Below are 22,144 nucleotides of genomic sequence, written 5' to 3' on the forward strand. Positions count from 1 at the left end.
TGACCAGGACCAGTGATTGAGCTTGCAACCTAGGCACGTGCCCTTGACCAGAATCAAACCCAGGACCCTTCAATCTGCAGGCTGACGCTCTATCCACTGAGCCAAACTGGCTAGGGTTCAATTGATGTTACTTTCATTTCAGAGTTAACCTATTGGAATTAATAATTATTCAAAGTGTGTATATATTTTTTGGGACTGCCTATATATTCCAAAAATACTTTCTTATAGAGTTTAACCTGATTCAGTTTGTGTGATAAGTATATAAATAGTTATATAAGATAGAGACTTAAGTTCCTACTTTTTCTCCCTGAAATATTTTCCTAAATTGACAGCACTATGTCTGGAAATGCCAAGCTATAAGAAAATAGTAAACTTACAAAACAAAAAGCCACATATCTGCCATCTGCTTGGTCCTGAAAAATTGATTTATTTGCATTCATGGTTATACATTTATTATTTAGTGCCATGGAGTTTGTCATGCAAACTCTAAATCTGTAGCATTATTAACAGTTGTGGTATAAGGAAAGCAAGGGGCACATTTCAGTATGAATGTTATTTTGTTCTGGGATATTTTATTTTTGTGCTTGGGAAGGTAAAGGCTTTTCGTTCTTCAGTAGCCTTGTCTGCTTTGAGAAGTAAGAACCTGGGTATCAAAATGGTAGTGTTACTACAGTGATCTGTGTCCCAACTGACCATAATTTTTTAGCCTGTCAAACTGTAACTTGTGAAATTTGCAAGAGAGTGAATCTTTTCTCTTTTAAATGTGAGCATGTTGCAGCCTGCTTACAGATAACTCATAGATTTTCTCAGATTGTCTGTTTTTACTTGATGGTTGGGTTTGTCCATCTTTATATGCTTCTTTGAGACCTTACTGTAAGAAGTGTTTTCATCAACACCAGGTGGTCCTGTTCTAACAAGATGTAATTAATGCCTATATTTTTAAAATAACTACTGTGTCAGAAAAGAGTTAAGCTCTATGTCTTGAGATGTATAAGGAAGCTTTTGTAAGATGACTAAGAATTGGACAGTGAGGATGATGTGAGGTAGTATATATTTTATTTGAGGATGAGGGTTATGAGAAAGCCTATTAGACCTTTCTGACATACCAGTTTTCAGTTGTTGCTCTGACTAGAAATCAGTTTATACCAAGGCCATTTGGGAAACAAAATAGTGAATTCTGGGAGTGATCTCAACCACCCCAACTCCAAAACATCATGAGCAAGATGGGTGGTGTATGTGTGTCTGTCTGCTTGCCTTTCTCCTCACATCAAATAAACCATTTCAGAATTAAACTACCCCAGGTAGTCAGAGAATAAAGGTAACCTTCAAAATCAAGAATGGCATTAAGGAAAAATAAATATAGAGAAAATCCTTAATTGTACAGAATTACTCTGGCATGAAAGCAGTGTTATGTAGGAACTGAGCATATTTTTAACCATCAGGGAAATGTTTTCAATGTCAGAAACAGTCAAGGAAAGAGCATGGGCAGAGAAGACTAGGGCAGCATGGATTGAGCCTTGAGAAGTAAGTACCTTTATTTGGGTAGAGAAGAAGAAAAAGAGAGACAAGCAGCAGAGATAGATAGGTTCCTAACGATCAGAGAAGCTGCCACATCTACAAACACAAATTCCAAGGGGCTGACACCGTATTAGATTTACAAAAGAAAGAATAAAGAGGAAAAAGAACTTCCTTCCTCACTTCCCACCCCCCTTTTCAAGGAGTTTAGCATTGAAAAGCCTGGCAGAAAGAGGGTGATAGCAGTCCAATGCTTAGAACTCTGCATCTTGGAAATGGTCTTGGTTGTATATCCTTATTGTCTGTCAAAACAGTTTGTTGCTAAATTTCCTATTGGCTTTCTTGTTGCATTTATCTGGTTTTGCAAACTCTTTGAGTCACAGGGGGTTTCAGAGAAAAAACTCTCATGGAAGGTTCAATGTTTTGGGGTGAAAAATGTGTTTTAAAGGAGACTCTGTATTATATGTATACTTAAGGTTCACACACAACAGTGCATGATTGTAGCTTTTGGCCATGTTCAGGACATTTAATATTTCCTCTAGAGCTGATGTGGAAAGTTGGGCTGCTAATTAGTAAAATATTTGCAGATGTCTCTGTGGGCTGAGCTCAGCCCTAGGTGACATCAAGGGATAATTTATCAGGTAGCAAATTTTACTGTGTGTATATTGCTATGCAGAAATATCTCCCAAGATCCTTTACTTGAATTGATAATCCAGCTGGAAAAAAAATAACTGGAAGCACACAAGTTGTATGGACAACTTGGATTCACTCAGTATGTAGAAGTATTTCTGTAAATATGATACATGTGAAGGCATGTGAAAGATATTACAGATAGCTGATTCTAGAGTGTATTATTTTGCAGTGAGGAGAGTAAGAGGGTTGGTTGCTTCCCCTTTGTGATCTCATAGCTCTCTGCTTTTATTCCAGCATGTAATAAACATTGGGACTACTTGCTATCTTATTCATTTATTTAATTACTCAACTGATATTTACTTAGTGAATGCTCATTAGGTATAGGACTTTGAGCTAGATGCTAGGGATAGAGAAATAAATAAAATCCTGCCCTAAAAGAGCTTTTTGCTTAGGGCGGAAGATAGGAAATGTATTTAAAACACAGCATTTGCTAAAGTTGAGCCTTTAGCCAGAGCCTAAAATTGCTCAATACATAGCTACTAAATGTGTGAAATTATGCATAAAGTGCTCAAGAATATAATACTGGGTCACTGTGGCAGTCTACCTTCCTAGCCATGGAAGAGCATTTTCTTGTTTATTGGCAAAGCTGTCACCATTTAATTGGTATCAGATTCTGACTTGCACAAGTGACATTCTTCACGTCTAAAGCCCTGTGGAGTGCGGGGTTACTGCACAAAGATGTATTTTTCAAATGTTTCTGCGAAGTTGAACTAATTGCTGCAATGGGTGATGGAAAACATACGATATGGTACGTTCCTTTTCGTCTGTATTTCAGAGCTAGTCTTACCTGCGAAGGAACTGGGAGGCCAGAACTGGCCCGTTCTGCTGGCATTTTGTAATTCAGAAGAATAATTAGCCAGCTGAGTGGGGAGTAACTGAACGCCCTGAGGTGGTCTCCGCCCTGTGAGTTAGCTACACAGACGGGATTTTATTTAAGAAAAAGAAAAAAAAGAATATAATACTGGGCACTAGTACAAACCTGTCAACGTAAGGAACATCCAAACCTCTAAGGATTTTTATGAGTTTATTTGAGCCAAACTGACAACAATTGCTGGGAAGCCAAATCTCAATGTGTTATTTTTTAAAAAAATATATTTTATTGATTTTTTACAGAGAGGAAGGGAGAGAGAGAGCGAGAAACATCGATGAGAGAGAAACATCGATCAGCTGCCTCCTGCACATCTCCTACTGGGGATGTGCCCGCAACCCAGGTACATGCCCTTGACCGGAATCGAACCTGGGACCCTTCAGTCCGCAGACCGACGCTCTATCCACTGAGCCAAACCGGTTTTGGCTCAATGTGTTATTGGTGAAAGTGGGGGATCGATCCCTTTCCCCACTAGGTGTTAGGGGTCAGATTCTTACGATACCTTGAAAAAAACATTTTTCTAAGACTTGCGTGGAAGGATAAGTGATCTTTTTTTTTTTTTTACGTGGAATTACATCCAGTTCTGAAGATGTGCAGCTGAGGATTCAGCAGGACCAAAAACAAAGCCAGCGTCCAAAGTTTCCATTACATGTGGAGTTGTGTCCCGTACAACATTAGACTAGTTGCAGTCCATTAGTCCACCATGTGTGGAGTCTACATGGCATGAGCCGTGTGGGCAACTGCTGGGGAGTCAGGATTCCAGTGTGCAAGACAGAGGGAACTCTTTTGTTTAGGAGCTTATGTATCTCAAATCTTCCCATGCTTGCAGTGGACACACCTGTTCTGTCCAATGACCTATTCCCAGGTGTGACTGACGGACAAGTACCTTCCCTATTTCATCCATACTTTACTGGGCATGTATCTATTTGGCCTTCCCTTTACTCCTTTCTAGTTATTTATAACTAGTTAATTTCAACAGTACCAAATGGATTGAGAAAATGCTCCAGAGAATGGCAGGTTTGCACCTTATTATATACATTGCAATCATAAAGGGGTTACATGAAATTCATTGGTGATAGATTAGGGAGGGAGGAGAAAGCAAGCAAGGAAATTTCTGAGATTGGATACAAAGTAAAAAAAGGAATAGACACACACTTCCTTTACACCTGGGGGTATGGGACCGTTAACAATCAATAACATGATAATAACAATAAGAGGATTTGTGGTCTGCCCTAGCTGGTTTGGCTCAGTGGATAGAGCGTTGGCCTGTGGACTGAAGGGTCCAGGGTTTGATTCTGGTCAAGGGCAGGCTCGATCCCCAGTAGGGGGTGTGCAGGCGGCCAATCAATGATTCTCTCTCATCATTGATGTTTCTCTTTCTCTCCCTCTCCCTTCCTTTCTGAAATCAATAAAAATATATTTTGTACAAAAAGGATTTCTGGTCTATGTCTTGGGGTTGTGCCTGGAAGGGTGTGGAAAAAGGGAAGTTACCTTGACATTCTAAAGGTATGCTATTTTAGATGCAAAAAGACAATAGACCAGCTCAGTTAAGGTAAACACTGACCTTTTGTCAAGGGAGATACCAGTTTAGGACATGACTACCCACCATGACTCGCTTTTAGTTTAAAAGTTTTAGTTTCAGACCATCCTATGTGCTTACTTATAGTCTAGTCTCTAAGTTTGTAAGACTGCTATGCAGGCCTCCCCTGAGCTTCTCAGGTTTAGTATGTGACCCCTTCTTTGTCTACAAACCTTATTTGAAGGGGTCATAGAAGAAGGTCACTCTTGAGTTTTCTTGAAGGAGAGGAAAGCTTGTCTGGTGAACAAGCAGGGAAGGCATTTCAAGCAGGAGGAGAAGCATGTGTGGAGGCACAGAGGAATGTGAGCATGGAATATTCTAGGAATGGTGAGCAATTAGGTTTGTTTCAAGTCTAGGGGGTACAGGTAAAGGAAAGGCAAGCCTGTGAAGACTAGAATGGTAGGCAGAGACCAGAAAAGTAAACATTTTTTTCTTGATCCAGAGTCACTGGAGCTTTGTTTCTTCATTTTATTAGGTTTTATTTTCCTCCTCCAAATCAGCCTTTGGTTTGTTGAACCTCTCTGTTGTTTCCTTGTTTTCCATTTCATTAATTTTTGTTTTTATCTTTATTACACTTTCTTGTTTTTTAGCACTTTTGGTTGAATTCTAGCTCATTTATGTTTTAATCTTTTGCAAATCAGGTAGGATTGTCTTGGGCAGTATGTTACAGAAACCTGAAGACAGTGGCTTATTCAAATAAGAGATTAATTTTTCTCAAGAAATTTTGATAAATTTCTCTGCTATGCATCTGCTTGAGGATGTCATCAACAATCAATCTTCTAGCTTTTTATATGTAGTGTGTAACTTTTGTTTTTTTTGGTTACATGATAGCTGTTTTTGATGCAAGCACCACACATCTTTGCTCCAGTCTATAACAAGGGAGAAGGATAAAGGACAGTTTCACTAAGAAAACAGTAGCATTCTCAGATGCCACCTAGCAATACTTAATCTCCTTACTAGGGCTCTGCCACCTGGCCCAACCCAGCTGCAAGGAAGATTGCCAGATTGAATGTGTCAACTGAGAACATTGTCATCTAAGATGTTGGGTAAATAATTAGTATTGTCCATTATTATTGTTTTTAACTATCTTTTTATTGTTCATTTCTAATTTTATTTTATCGTGGTTTAGGAATGTGGTTTTTGAGAATTGAAATTTTTGGAGAATTCGTTTATGTGCATTTTAGTAAATGTTTTATGTATACTTGAAAAACCCCCCACACCTGTCTTGTTGGGACAGGATTAGATCAAGTATGTCAAATTTATTAATATGTATGTTATATCCATACTCATTTCTTATCTATTTGAGCTTTTACTGTCTAAGAAGTAGGTTAAATTATGCCATGAAGATTGTGGATTTGCCATTTTCCTTGTTTTTTGTGTGTCAGTTTTTATGTTCTATATTACTGTTACTGGACAGGAGACCTGGCCCTGAGCCTAGCACCGGCCGGTAGTGTGTGGATTCTTGAATTCATGCAGGAAAGATTTCACATTATGGGTCCAAGTGAGTTTTAGAGGACAGCTATTAAATCTGGGGACAGTGAAACAAGGAAGGGCCTAGGATAGAAAAAGCAACAGGAGGGAGATTAGCTAAGAAGTCAGAGAAGCCCTGGCATGTGTGGCTCAGTTGGTTGGGCATCATCCCATGCACCAAAGGGTCACTGGTTTGAGGTGTGCAGGAGGCAACCGATCTGTCTTTCACTCTCACATCAATGGTCTCTCTCTCTCTGTCTCTCTCTCCCTCCCTTCCTCTTTCTCTAAAATCAATAAACTATTCTTAAAAAAAACAAACCACAAGACAAAACAGAAAAAAGGAGGCCTTAGGGATAGGGTTAGGGGGTTAGCCCAGGATGAGCTGCTGCTGCCCATTGCTCCCAGGTTGCAAGTCTTGTGAGGGGTCCCTTAGATGGAGCTTTCATTTTGAGGGTTTTTTAAGGCTGGGGGGGTGGGGGGAGTTATGGGAGGTCTTAGGGGAGGACCTGAATAGAATATTCATCAGCTTTATGCTGATGTGCCAAAATGAGATTTATTCCCTCCTTGAGTGTGGTTGGCAAATGGCATTAATTGGATTTCTGCTATCTGTCTCCCTGAGCAGGGGATTCAAGCTATAAAATAGGGGATGTTAATAATACCTACCTCATAGAATTATTTTGAGGATTCAATGAGTTAATATATATAAAGCAATTACACAGCAGAACCTAGTATGTAGCTAGTGCTATAAATGTTACCTATATTATTGCTATTATAACAATTTTTTTTTATGGTGAAAACATCTTTATAGTTAGAATTAGCCAGCTGGACTCAGTTTAGGTGACCCCAGTTTTGTTGACAACATCGAAAGCGTCATAGTCACAAGTCAGTTGAATATGTGCCTTCTTTCTCCCTCAGGCCTGATCAGGTTTTGACCTTGGCAACGTCATTTTCTTAGTGCTTCGTCACAGCTTGTTTGATCTTGTGCTTGTTGGCCTTGACATCCACAAATGAACAGAACAAATGTGTTGTTGTTTTCTATCTTCTTCATGGCTGACTCAGTAGTTAGGAATCATAGCGTTCAAGCTTGCTTCACCTGGGGACGCTCTTCCAAGGATATTTGGGCTGCTTTCAGAGCTGCTGTGTCGGGCTGTGGGAAGGTGGGTGATATGCATATCTTTTTTGTTGTGGCTGTGGACTCCTTTCAGCCCTGCTTTCTTGACCTTGAAAGCCTTTGCTTTGGCTTCTGCTTTGGGAGGGGCAAGGACTTCTGTTGCTTTTGATGCCATCTTCATGAAAAGCAATGACAGTTTTTTTTAAACATAACTCTTAACTACTCTAGAATGAAATTAATAGGTAATTAAGGTTATTATTGCTGGTAAGTATAAAACATCACCATGATACCCTAACTTTATGATAAAAGTAAAAGAAAATTAAATTAGTAAAAATAAAGATTTCAGTATGCAAATTTTGGGGCCTGACCATTCTAGAAGAAATAATGAAGTAGTCAGATACTAGTTTTAGATTTAAGAAGAGACAATCAGAAGCCACTCCATGCAAGAAGAAAAATTAAATATTAGAGATAGCAGTGGATATTAGAATAAAAGTGTAATAATCGACCAGACTTACTTATATGTTACTAGTGGCTTGGTGCATGAAATTCGTGCATGGGGCGGGTATCTCTCAGCCCGGCCTGCTCCCTTTCGCAATCCAGGACCGCTCGCTCCTAACCGCTCACCTGCCTGCCTGCCTGATCACCCGTAACCACTCTGCCTGCCAGCCTGATCAACCCCAATTGCCCCCCCTTCTGGCCTGATCACCCCTAACTGCCTGCCCCTGCTGGCCTGCTTGCTCCCACCTGCCTCCCCTTGCCGACCTGCTTTGGGGTGAGGGTCCCTGCTGGGGGGCATGGCCAACCTGGGTTGGGAGGGGCTGAGGGCCATTTGCAGGCTGGCCACGCTCCCAGCTTTGTACAGAAGATGTCCGGAAGGTCTCCCATTCTAATTAGCATATTACCCTTTTATTAGTATAGATAAGGGAAGAAGGGAAGTAAACTCAGTTGAAATAGGGATTGCATGCCAAGACAAATTACAGATTGATGAAGGAGAGGAAACAAGGAGGCATGATATATCTTTGCCAACTTTATCAGTGTCTCTTTGTAAAATGTTCATTTAGTCTTGAATATTTTATTGTTTCAATATTTTATTGTTTTAATAGAATATTTTATTGTTTAATAGGCAGAAGAGACACACTGATAACTTTGTGGGTAGAGCAAAAATAAATTTTTTACTTATATTTGTTATTTTGAAACAAAAGCTAAATCACTATGAATATAAAAACTAGAAATGGCCTGGCTGATGTGGTTCAGTGGTTGAGTGTCAACCTATGAACCAAGAGGTTCAATTCCCAGGCAGGGTACATGCCCAGGTTGCCGGCTCGATCCCTAGTGTGGGGTGTTTGGGAGGCAGCTGACTAATGATTCTCTCTCCTTGCCCCCAATCATTGTTATACTCAAAACATTTCACCTGAGCCCTAGCTGGTTTGGCTCAGTGATAGAGCATCGACCTGCAGACTGAAGGGTCCCTCATTTGATTCCAGTCAAGGGCACATGCCTGGGTTGTGGGCTCAATCCCCAGTAGAGGGCATGCAAGAGGCAGCCAATCGATGATTCTCTCTCATCATTAATGTTTCTATTTCTCCCTCTGCCTTCCTCTCTGAAATCAATAAAAAATATATGTTAAAAAAACATTTCACCTGAAAACTTCAAAAACACCTATTAATATTGCTATACCAGCTTACTGTATACTTATGTATACTCACTGTGATTTCTTGACTGCAAGTCCTAAACCATTCATTTAATGGTTAACTTTATTATTAACTAGAGGCCCAGTGCATAAAATTTGTGCATGGGTAGGGTTCCTAGGCCTGGCTGGCGATCAGGGCCGATTGGGGCCTTCCTTCCCCCAGCTGCCAGCTGCCGGCAGCTGGCTGGGGCCTTCCTTCATTCCGTGCCGCCTCCTGGTGGTCAGTGCATGTCATAGTGAGTGGTCGAACTCCTGGTTGGTGGAACTCCCCTCCCCTCCCCTCTCTTTCCCTTCTCTCCACTCCAACCCTTCATAATTATAGTAAAATTCACACAACATAAAATTTACCATCTTAACTATTTTTTAAAATATATTTTTATTGATTTCAGAGAGAAAGGTAGAGGGAGAGAGAGATAGAAACATCAATGAGGAGAGAGAATCATTGATCAGCTGCCTCCTGCACACCCCTCACTGAGGATCGAGCCCACAACCCGGGCATGTGCCCTGACTGGGAATCAAACCGTGACCTCCTGGTTTACAGGTCGACACTCAAACACTGAGCCACGCTAGCCGGGCCCATCTTAACTATTTTTAAGTTTACAATTCAGTTCACATTGTTGTGCCACCAGTCTCCAGAACTCTTCTTGTAAGGTTGAAACTCTTTACCCATTAAACAACTGCAAATTCCTTCCTTCCCCACAGCCCTTAGCAACAACCATTCTACATTCTGACTATATGAATTTGACTATCCTAGGTACCTCATGTAAGTGGAATCATGCAGTATTTCAACTATATTGTAGAATTCCTTTCCTATTTCAAGGCTGAATAATATTCCATTGTATGTATATACCACATTTTGTTTATCCATTCATCTGTTGATGGAAATTTAGGTTGCTTCTACCTTTTGACTGTTGTGAATAATGCTGCTATGAACATAGGTGTATAAATATTTTTGGGACCCTGCTTTTAATTCTTTTGTGTATATACCAGAAGTAAAATTGCTGGATCATATGGGAATTCTATCTTTAATTTTTAGAGGTTTTACCTTTATTGTAAAAGATATTTAAAGAGTCCGGCCGGCGTGGCTTAGTGGTTGAGTGTCGACTTATGAACCAGGAGGTAAGGGTTCGATTCCAGGGCACATGCCTGGGTTGCAGGCTGGATTACCAGTGTGGGGCATGCTTTTTTAAAAACATTTTTTAAAAATCTTCACTCAAGGATATTTCCCCATTGATTTTTAGAGAGAGTGGAAGAGAGAGGGAAAGACAGAGAAATATTGATGTCAGAGAAGCACATCGATTGGTTGCCTCCTGCATGAGCCCCAATCAGGTTCCGGGCTAGGGAGGAGCCTGCAGCTGAGGCATGTGCCCTTGACCAGAATTGAACCTGGGACCCTTTGGTTGGCAGGCTGAAGCTCTGTCCACTGAGCCAAAACAGCTAGGGCTATTCTGCTCTTAAAAATACACACACACACACACACACACACACACACTAGTGGCCTGGTGCACAGATTCATACACATTGTAAAGAAATTAATTAGAAAAAATATTTTAATATCACTATTCACCCTTTCTCTATAATGGAAGTGTCAGAGATAAAAGAAAATTAGTAAAATGTGTATGAAAATAATATATAAATTGATGAATAAATAAACAACATAATATAAAAACAACAAAAACATGATATAAAAACAACATTGATAAAAACAATGACTGATATATTGATTAGACTTATTCTAATATCTCCCTGTATACCACATTAAGAGTAAAAACACTTTCAGAGTGCTTGACTAATTTCCCTTGTGATGAAGTATTTACAACTTTAACTTTAACGTCACACACTCTTCAAACTCGAGAGAAAGCAACATATAACTGACCATGTCCGAAAATGGGTTCAGGTAGGAATATTCCTAGTCTGTCTCTAGAGTTTGTCCTTGTGATTTATTAATAGTCATCACAAATGCTGGCATCACAGGAAACTGTCTTCGAATTAATTTAAATGGGAGGCCAGTGTCATATGGGGACAAATCAATTCTTGGAATCAGAACAACCTCTCCTTCCACAGATCCTGTTAATACTTCAGCTTCGATTATGTTAGGTCACAATCTTTTTTTTAAAAAATATATTTTATTGATTTTTTACAGGGAGGAAGAGAGAGGGATAGAGTTAGAAACATCGATGAAAGAGAAACATCGATTAGCTGCCTCCTGCACACCCCCGACTGAAGATGTGCCTGCAACCAAGGTACATGCCCTTGGCCGGAATCGAACCCGGGACCCTTCAGTCCACAGGCCGACGCTCTACCCACCGAGCCAAACCAGTCAGGGCAAGGTCACAATCTTTTGATAATAAACCTAGTACCATTACAAAGACCCCATTTACTATTAAGATTTCTCAGTAGCATGATGATTGCACCTACTTTCAATTTTAATTTATGACATGGCATTCCCGAAGGATTAATACTATTAAGAAATTGATGGGAAAATTTTCCTTTTTGGCATCATCTGTTGAATTGATGGAATCATCACTCAAATGGTACATTGTGCCAATAGTTGGTCTTCAGACATATTCTGCTGACGATGCTGCTTTCTTTCAGCTTCAGAATGTCAACAAAAACAACCAAATTCATGACCGACAATGACAGATCGAAACACACATGTGTGATTGGTGTCAGCGAGAGCTTTATATGTATCACGCATGCGCAAGTCAACGTTTATTTTTATACTTAAAAAATTTTTTTTTATTGATTTCAGAGAGGAAGGGAGAGGGAGAGAGATAGTAACACCAATAATGAGAATCATTGGTAGGCTGACTCCTGCATGCCCCCTACTGGGGATCGAACCTGGGACCCTTCAGTCCGCAGGTGGATGCTCTATCCACTGAGCCAAACTAGCGTGGATTCAATGTTTATTTTTAAATTGCCAGTGTGCATCATATATACTGGCTGGTTGGTTGGTCAGATGGTTGGTTAGACGGACAGTTGGTCACTTAGCCTTTTATATAGATTTATTTATTTATTATTTATTTATTTATTTTAGAGAGGGAGATAGAAACATCAATGATGATCGGGCTCGCCCTACCGGGGATGGAGCCTGAAACCCAGGCATGTGCCCTGGCTGGGAATCGAACCATGACTTCCTGGTTCATAGGTCGATGCTCAACTACTGAGCACACCAGCCAGACACTTTATTCTAGTTTTTTAAAAAAAGAATTTATCCAAATCTATGAATCCTTTGAGATTTCACTGAAGCCCCATGAAGTTTTTCCCTGAGTGCTCATTTCATCAACATATATATAAATACCTCTGTGCTATATCCAAGGATATGTTTTTATTAAATTTAGAGAGAGAGGAAGGGGAGGAGAGAGAGACAGAGAGAGAAAGAAAGAGAAACATCAATCAGTTGCCTCCCATACATGCCCTGACCTGGGATTGAACCTGCAACCTTTTTGATGTATAAGATGGACGATGCTCCAACCAACTGATTCTTTATTCTCTTTCTTATCTGACTAGCCATATAGCTTATTGCTTGTCATTTTCTAGATGGTAAAATTGAGAAAAATTTGACCAAAACATGTACTACTTTTCTATTTCCATTCTCCCCCCAACCTGTGCCACCAAAAAAGAAAAAGAAAGAAAAGCACTCTCTGCCCCACCACCCACCCCAAATAAATAAATAAATGGTTTATTGGCCATTAGAAATTATATTAAAAGTATAATTTAACTGTTGTTGCTATTGTTTTCACTGTGCCCTTATGTGTGACAAGGCCTTCTAGGTACTGTAAGACAAGAATGAATATAATATACTTCCCAGTCTCAAGAAGCTTTATAGCCTAGTGAGGAGATATGTAAATTTATAGACAGAACTGTGTGATGAATGGAATACTGGTGTTATGAATGGTGTCCTGAGGTAGTATAAATAATTTCCAGAGAGAGTAAAGGAAGACTTCAGCAAGGATGGGATATTTGAGTATAGCTTGAAAGATAAATAAAATTTGAGGAGCTAGAAGAAAGGAGAATAATATTTGATGCAGATGAAAGACAAAATACAATGAGTTATGAACATGTTCATCATCTTGTCCACTTGTTTAAGGAAGTAGGGTTCTTCCTGATTAGTTTGAAACACAAGTTGTTTATCCCTGAATTTCACACATTGTTTTAATATCAGACTTTCTTAAAAGCAGACATTTTGTTAACAACTCAGTGTTAGTTTTTAGATGATGGAGGGGAAAAAAAGAAGAGTGACTTTCAGAATGGAGAGCTCTTATCAAAACACAGATGTCTTCTGTAAATAGAGTTGGAAAAATACTGTCAGTGTGTTCTTTGTATATAAATGTCTCATTTAACTTATCCATGCAGGATCTGAAAAGGAAAGCTAGTTCTCTTTTATCAATCACGAGGTACATGACAACAGAATCATTGAAGCACTAGGAAGAGAGTTGAATTCCAAATCTTACTAAGTGATCTAGAAGAGAGGAGAGATAGCCAGTGTTCTAAGTTTTTCTGATTAGGGTTCTTGTGGTTCTGAGTGTTTTCCTTCCTCCTCCCCCTTCTTCTGTCTGGCCACATTGTTCCTTTGAATTCTACCATAAGCTGTGATGTCTGTCCTATATTAATAGATATGCTAAACTTCTGGGCTATTGTCATTTCAATGAATTTCTGTGAAACAATTTTGGTCTTGGATGGAATAAATTCATCTTCATCAATAGACATGAGACCCTAATGTAATCACAGAGTTTACAGGAAAACATCCCCTACCGAGTCTATTTTATCTAAACTGGCACTAAAACACATTGGCATGTTCTTCATTTTGACCTCATATATTCCTGTTGTCCTTGAGCCTCTTTCTTGTCCTATTTTATTTTCCAGGTGCGCCACCGAGCTTCTGGTCAGGTGATGGCTCTTAAGATGAACACATTGAGTAGTAACCGGGCAAACATGCTGAAGGAAATCCAGCTTATGAATAGACTCTCCCACCCCAACATCCTTAGGTAATGGCTTTTTTTTTCCTTCCTAGGGGTCAGTGAAAAAGTTAAAACATTATTAGAAGCTTGTTAAATAGCATTAACAGCTAAAAAGAAGGATTCAAGATTTCTTGCTGTATCTGTCTTGCTGGGGTTTAGCTGTTGTATAGGTCTTTTTCTACCTTTTGAGACTTAATTTTTCTGGTAGTTAACTCTCCCTCCCTCTCTGAAATCAATAAAAATATATATATATATTTTTTAAAAAGAGAAACTTCGCCGAAACCGGTTTGGCTCAGTGGATAGAGCGTCGGCCTGCGGACTGAAAGGTCCCGGGTTCGATTCCGGTCAAGGGCATGTACCTGGGTTGCGGGCACATCCCCAGTAGGAGATGTGCAGGAGGCAGCTGATCAATGTTTCTCTCTCATCGATGTTTCCAACTCTCTATCTCTCTCCCTTCCTCTCTGTAAAAAATAAATCAATAAAATATATTAAAAAAATAAAATAAAATAAAAAAGAGAAACTTTTCTTTACCTTCCCAGATTCTTTTGGCTGGTTTAATAATTAAATCTACATGAAACAGATTAATAAGAGAAAATAATTAAATTTAATTACATACATACTCATGGGAACTCCACATACCTGAGAGAATCAAAGGTCCTCACATATATGAGAGCTTTAAAGACAGACAAGGAAAATGACATACTTATATGACATTTTGAATTAAGGATGAGATAAGGCACCTTGGGGCTTCAGAAATTCATTGCAGGGGCATAAGAAGAACAGATATTCAGTAATTAATAGTTTGCCCTGCCATATAGATGGGTCAAAAAAAGTTATCTCTGATAATCTCTTATTATGAGCAAGGCCCCTAATTCAAATTCTTTTAGTTAATTAAAGGAGTGGGGGCGGAGGGCAGCAGCAGAAGTTTCTCCTCAGCCTACAGGGTCTAAATTGCCTTTAGCTCAAAATAATCTGCGTACCAAGAGATTATGTGTTGGCTAAGGGCTATGACTCTGAGGACTGGACTCTTACCATGCTTCTCTTAGAAGTATTGAGGATTTGGTAGGATAGTATTGGTAGATAAAGGTGGAAAGGTAGAATTAGGCCAAATTATTCAGAAGTATTTTACATAAAGCCAAGATTATATTTTATGCTCTGTGTATTGGAGTCGGAACAAGGACTGGCATGACAGAGGGTGACTGATGGCAATCTCAAAATGGTTGTTTAGTGTTGAGGAGACTAGTGGCCAAGAGATCAATTAGGGGGCCTCTTCAATATTTGAGAGTGAGATTTGATATTCTGCTTAGGAATTTTTAAACTGACCATATTTTCATCTTGCTTAAAAATAATATTTTTATGGTTTTTGCTCCTGTTATAGAAGTGATACATCATCACTATGGAATATTTAAAAAATAAAGTTAGCAAAAACAAGAAAAAAGTTACCCTTAATCTCAACATCTAAGGATCAAACTAGTATTAACATTTTTTATATTTCCTACCAATATTTTTTTATTTCACCACTTCTTATTGTTTTCACTGTGAACTTGATTTGGGAATGTATGAGAAGACTAACTTTAAATAAATTTTATTGCGTCACAGCAAAACTTAAAAAAATATAATTATTATGCCCTGGCCAGTGCACTCAATGGTTAGCACTTTGGCCTGCCCACTGAAGGATTGAGGGTTTGATTCCTGGGGGCACATACCTGGGTTGCAGGTTCAATCCTTGGCCTGGTTGGTGTGGCTGGTGGGAGGCAACCAATTGATGTGTCTTTCTCACATCAATGTTTCTCTCTCTCTCTCTCTCTCTCTCTCTCTCTCTCTCCTACACACCCCTCCCTCCCTTCATTTCTTTCCTATATGATAAAAGGAATTTCTTTCCTATATAATAAAAATCGACCCAATGGCAGAATGACCAGTTGCTATGACACGCACTGACCAACAGGGGGCAGACACTTAACTCAGGAGCTGCCCTTGGTGGTCAGTGTGCTCCCACAGGGGGAGCTCCGCTCAGCCAGAAGCCAGGCTCACAGCTGGCGAGCACAGCAGTATTGGCGGCAGAGGTGGCAGCACTAAGGATGTCCGACTATGTAGGGAGCGGGCCTAAGCTGTCAGTTGGAATCCCCTGAGGGCTCCCTGACTGCGAGATGGCACAGGCTGAGCTGAGGGGGGACCCCCCTCCCAGTGCACGAATCTTGTGCACCGGGCCTCTTAGTATATATATAAATATGTTTGTTATACAATGGAAGTAGTATAGTATAATGATTAGAAATAAAGCCTCTAGCCCTAGCTGGTGTGGCTCGGTTGGAGCATGATCCCGTGCACCCAAAGGGTCTTGGGTTCAATTCCTTTTTAGGGCATATGCCCAGGTTGTGAGTTCCATCCCTCTTCCTCTCCCTCTCCCTTCCCGTCCCCCTCAAAAAAAAATATATATATATCCTCGGGTGGCGAATTAAAAAAAGTTATAAAAGAAATGAAGGCTTTAGATTCTAGATCAGGGGTGGGCAACCTTTTTGTGAGTGTGTGGCCAACACCAGCAAAATCTCTGACTCAAAATTCTTCTGCGTGCCAACTCTAATTTTTTGAGAACATGTTATGCCTACTTGATATCTCTTAAGGTGTACATATGTGAAGAAACTTGAAGAAATAATAAAATTGATTCAAGCGACAAAAACACAGTATATGATGATGAAAAATACATTTATTTTTTAATGTATACATGTACACTGATAGTCTGACAGAAAACTTTATGACTCCGTTTGATATTATCAGTGGGACTTTTGCTGCTGCATCACTGATGACAGAGATTTTACATCAGGTTTATATTTCGTGACCTTCAGAGATATGCACGAGCTACTACTTTCATCCGTCAGGCTACTCCTATTACGAAACTTAACAAATTTATCACTGAGAACAAAGATTCACAAGCGTATGTGAATGAAACCAAAACACTGGTCGGATCTAGGAAGGCAGGGAGAGTTAAGGCAGAGGCATAGAAATTGCTCTTTCCTTCTCTCGTCAATCCATGTCTATGGTCTTTAAGATAACTTGTTATGTAAAATTATTTATTTATCTAAGATGCACCTACACTGAATTTATCTGAAAAATAAAAAAGTTGATATTAAGAAAAAAAATGTAAACGGAAGATTATAAGAGAGGGTTTCGTGTGCCAGCAAAAGTTACAGGCGTGCCATGTTTGGCACGCGTGCCAGGGGTTGCCCACCCCTGTTCTAGATCAAGCTGCCCGGATTCAAATCCTTGATTTGGGAAAAATTACTCAACCTCTTGGATTCTTAGTTTTCCTGTCTATAAAATGAGGGTAATGACAGTAAATATCTCATAGAGTTGTTATCAAGCATTCATTAAATTAGCACATGTAAAGCACATGGAATAGTACCTGGCATGTGTTAAGTGCCTACTAAGTGTTAGTTATTATAATTAGCTTATTTTCCTGTGGCTAGTTCTTTAAGGCCTAATGAAGCCTCTCTGCCTTTTATCATTCATTCACTCACCAAACATTTGTTGTGTATCTACTGCTGTTTTGAATACATTCAAGGGTTTTCTGCTAAGTGATGCTGTTGAATAGAACTTTCTGCAGTGATGGAAATATTTTTTATCATGCTGTCCAAAAAGCCACATATAGCTAATGAGCATTGAAATGTGGCTGGAGTGAACAGGCACTAAATTTTTTATTTTATTTAAATTACCACATGAAGCTTTTTTTTTTTTTTTTTAAATATATTTTATTGATTTTTTACAGAGAGGAAGGGAGAAAGATAGAGAGTTAGAAACATCGATGAGAGAGAAACATCGATCAGCTGCCTCCTGCACATCCCCTGGGGATGTGCCCGCAACCCAGGTACATGCCCTTGACCGGAATCGAACCTGGGACCTTTCAGTCCACAGGCCAACGCTCTATCCACCGAGCCAAACCGGTTTCGGCACCACATGAAGCTTTGCGCAGTGGCAGTATGGTAGCCAATGAGGTTTATCTGAGATGCGATTATTGCTAATTGGAAAAAAAAACTACCACATGAATAGTGGCTACTGTACTGGACAATACTGGGTTAGAGTCCATCTACATCTTTGCTCTTGTTTTGCTAAATGTATATATGTTCCAGTCTAGAACCATAGTGGTGTGATGAGACCAATGATACTATTACTATTCTAATGTTTCCTTGATCTACTTTCTTAGCCTATCCATTTTTGGTTCCATTGCTCAAAAATGACACACCCTCTCTTTTAACTTACAGGAAGTTATATTCTTGTTCTCAGCTAAGTTCTCTAATATAAAGACTAGTTGCCCTAACTGGTGTGGCTCAGTGGATAGTGCACCGGCCTGTGGACTGAAGGGTCCCGGGTTCGATTCCAGTCAAGGGCATGGACCTTGGTTGCGGGCACATCCCCAGGGGCGGGGGGCATGCAGGAGGCAGCTGATCGATGTTTCTCTCTCATCGATGTTTCTAACTCCCTTTCCCTCTCCCTTCCTCTCTGTAAAAAAAATCAGTAAAATATATTTTTTAAAAAACTAGTGTTTTGTCAAGGGCGGGGGGGGGGGGGAAAGGATACTTATGTAATACCCTTTGTAATACTTTAAGAGGAAAATAATAAAAAAAAAACAAAAACAAAAAAAAACAAACTAGTGTTAACTCTGTCTTGATCTTCACAATAAGTCAACAAATGAGGTAATGTATATAAAGCCTATAGACCTGTGGTACAGTGAGTATATTATACATGAAAATTATTACAATTAATAATTTATGTTTTTGAGTCTCCACTTTTATAGAGTATTTTGAACACAATGAAAGGAGATTCTCCTACCAATGGCCTAAAGCAAGCAGAGACCTCTTGGCTTTTGTTACCCAGAGGAATTCTATTTTAGTATATGTGCTGCCGAAGCAAGCACCAGAGGAATACTATAGCAGTGGAAACATCCTATCTAATAAAAGACAAACAGGGTAATTGACCGTACCTTCGCTACGCTTCCCATTGGCTAATCAGGGTGACATGCAAATTAACTGCCAAGAAAGATGGCAGTTAACTGCCAAGAAAGATGGTGGTTAACCACCAACAAAGATGGCGGCTAATTTGCATAGGTAGGCGCAATGATGGGAGGTGAAAGGGGAAGGACGGAAGAACGGTGATTGGAAACCCAGGCGGCAGGCAAGAGCTGGAGAACTGGAGCGCCTTTGCCCGCCCCCCAGCCAGTGATTGCGATCGGAAAGCTGGGCCGCAGGCAAGGCGGCACCCCTGGGACCCAGGAGCCGCCTTGCCTGTGGCCCGTGATCCTGATTGTGAAGACTTGGAGGCGGCTCCGGCCGGAACAGACATGGACAGGGACAGGGGGCTGGCCTGTAGCCTCTGCAGCTGAGCGCAGGCCCGGAGAGGAGATGGCGGGCCTGCCTCCCGCAGAAGCAGCGCGGGTCCCTTCCACCTCCCACGGAATCTGCACGAGTCCCTCCATGCTCCAGCAGAAGTGACGTGACTCCCTCCCACCTTCCACAGAATCAGCGCGGCTCCCTCCTGCCTCTGGTGGAAGCAGCGCAGCTCCGGGCGGTGCACTGTGGTTCCTGCCAGCTCCTGCGGAAGCAGTGGGCTACTAGTCCTATATAATAAAAGAGAAACATGTAAATTGACCATCCCTCCGCGATACACCACCAGCCAATCAGGAGTGAGTATGCAAATTAACCCAACAAAGATAGCGGGTTAATTTGCATACACAGGCGCCAAGTGGAGAGCAGAGCAGGAGAGCCGGTGGAGAGTGGAGCGGCTTGGGGAAATTGGCTCCCCAAGCCGCCAGATGGAGAGCAGAGAGGGAGAGCTGGCGTCTTGGAGGACTTGGCAGAATGGGAGGCCATGGGACAGAGACAGAGCAGGAAAGGAAAACCAAGATCGCGGGGAGCACCAGGAATTCTGGGAATCGTATTTTTGGTGGCAGCCCCAGGACCGGAAGCAGAAGCCCAGAGCGCAGGGAGCACCAGGAATGCTGGGAATCGTAGTTCTGGTGGCAGATGGATCTCCTAGACGCTAGAGCAAAGTGAGCCTGGAACAAGTTACTATGGGCGGGGGGGATATGGAGGGAAAGCAAAGGTAAGAGACATAAGTAAAATCAGAGTGTCTAGGAAAAATTAAAGGGACGATATCCTAAAACTTCCAGGAAATCTCCACCAATGAAGCAAAGAAAAAAAAAAAAGCCTCTATTATTCTGTGAGCAACAAACCAAACTGAGTTGGGGTCTCAGACAATTTGCTCATATGATTGCAAAGACAGACAGAAACTTCCGGATTAGAGAGGGCTTCCTTGAGGGCACCCGGGACCCCCACACCTCCCAGTGCATGAATGTCGTGTACCGGGCCTCTAGTTTATTATACTTCCCTAGGATGTTTTTTAAATTTATTTTTAAATTCTTTATTGTGTAAAGTATTACATATAGTATTACACATGTCTCCATTTCCTCGCTTTTTTCCCAGCCACCCCCAACCCCCAGCACAAGCCCTCACTCCGTTAGTGTCTGTGTCCATTGGTTATGCTTATATGCATGCATACAAGTCCTTTGGTTGATCTTTTACCCCCCGCCTTCCCACTGAAGTTTGGCAATCTGTTTGATGCTTCTCTGTCTCTGTATCTATTTTTGTTCATCAATTTATGTTGTTCATTATATTTCACAAATTAGTGAGATCATGTGATATTTATCTTTCTCTGATTGGCTTATTTCACTTAGCATAATGTTCTCTAGGCCCATCCATGCTGTTGCAAATGGTAAGAGTTCTTTCTTTTTTACAGCAGCGTAGTATTCCATTGTGTAGATATACCACAGTTTTTTAAAAAAATATATATTTTATTGATTTTTTATAGAGAGGCATAGAGAGCTAGAAACATAGATGAGAGAGAAATATCGATCAGCTGCCTCCTGCACACCTCCCACTGGGGATGTGCCTGCAACCAAGGTACATGCCCTTGACTGGAATCGAACCCGGGACCCTTCAGTCCGCAGGCCGACGCTCTATCCACTGAGCCAAACCAGTAGGGCTATACCACAGTTTTTTAATCCACTCATCTGCTGATGGCACTTAGGCTGTTTCCAAATCTTAGCTATTGAAAATTGTGCTGCTATGAACATAGGGGTGCATATGTCCTTTCTGTTTGGTGTTTCTGGTTTCTTGGGATATATTCCTAGAAGTGGGATTACTGGGTGAAATGAGAGTTCCATTTTTAATTTTTTGAGGAAACTCCATCCTGTTCTCCACAGTGGCTTCATTCCCACCAGCAGTGTATGAGGGTTCCTTTTTCTCCACATCCTCACCAGCACTTGACGTTTGTTGGTTTATTGATAATAGACATCTTGACAGGTGTGAGATGGTACCTCATTGTTGTTTTGATTTGCATCTCTTGGATGATTAATGACTTTGAGCATGTTTCCATATATCTCTTGGCCTTCAGTATGTCACTTTTGAGAAGTGTCTGTTTCAGTCCTTTACACAATCTAAGCATGACTGTTCCATTCTCAAAATTCTGAGAATTTGCCTGGTCGGCATGGCCCAGTGGTTGAGCATTGATTTATGAACCAGGAGATCCTGGTTGATTTCAGGTCAGGGCACATAAAAATATATATTTTTTAAAAAATTCTTAGAATTTTAATTTTCTAAATGAATTTCTAGTTGTCTTAGAAATTTACTAAAACTATACTTTTTATAATTTAAAATTTTTGTGACTGTTAGTATGGCTCATAGTCTGTTTTCAAGCTGTAAATACTATGTTCTCTTTAAAAATATATTTTATTTTTTAATTTTTCTTGACTTCAGAGAAGGATGAGGGATAGAGAGATAGAAACATCAACGATGAGAGAGAATCATTGATCAGCTGCCTCTTGTACACCCCCTACTGGGGATTGAGCCCGCAACTCAGGCATGTGCCTAACTAGGAATTGAACCATGATCTTCTGGTTCATCGGTCGATGCTGAACCACTGAGCCACATTGGCCGGGCATAAGTTCTCTTTTCTATGCGCAGAAACTGAGGCAGAAGTATAAACTAAAGTTTTCCCTCAAATTGAGATTATTTGATTTAAATTGGGAAGAATCCATCTCATGGAACTCTAGGATTTTCACAGACATGCCTCCTCAGGGACAATCTCAGAAGGGAGATTGCTGAGAAGCTGAGGCTTTCAGTGCCCTTCTCTGTTTCCAGCTAGAGCAGCTCTACTTTTTATCTGTTTTGTATTGAACTTCTATATAAGAGTTTTGAAGGTAGGGTTTCCT

The 22,144-nt window shown here is 40.5% G+C and overlaps 1 protein-coding gene, 1 non-coding gene and 1 pseudogene across 3 annotated transcripts in view; all 3 read left to right on the plus strand.

Moving 5' to 3' along the window:
* The window catches only part of TESK2 (testis associated actin remodelling kinase 2), a 125,695-nt gene that overhangs the window by 36,897 nt on the left and 66,654 nt on the right, over positions 1–22,144 (plus strand). For both annotated transcript variants that reach the window (XM_070404879.1, XM_070404880.1), the window contains exon 3: positions 13,793–13,914. In XM_070404879.1, the coding sequence (XP_070260980.1) occupies positions 13,793–13,914 (122 nt within the window). The remainder of the gene's footprint in view (positions 1–13,792; positions 13,915–22,144) is intronic.
* LOC139004677 (small nucleolar RNA SNORA24) lies at positions 2,716–2,843 on the plus strand. Its single transcript, XR_011470526.1, has one exon. It is a non-coding gene; the product is annotated as a small nucleolar RNA SNORA24 (small nucleolar RNA).
* On the plus strand, positions 17,840–17,994 carry LOC139004476 (U4 spliceosomal RNA; annotated as a pseudogene).

This window comes from Myotis yumanensis, unplaced genomic scaffold, assembly GCF_028538775.1.
Source record: "Myotis yumanensis isolate MYYU_CA2020_CCGP unplaced genomic scaffold, mMyoYum1.0.hap1 SCAF_2, whole genome shotgun sequence".
Taxonomy (NCBI): Eukaryota; Metazoa; Chordata; class Mammalia; order Chiroptera; family Vespertilionidae; genus Myotis; species Myotis yumanensis.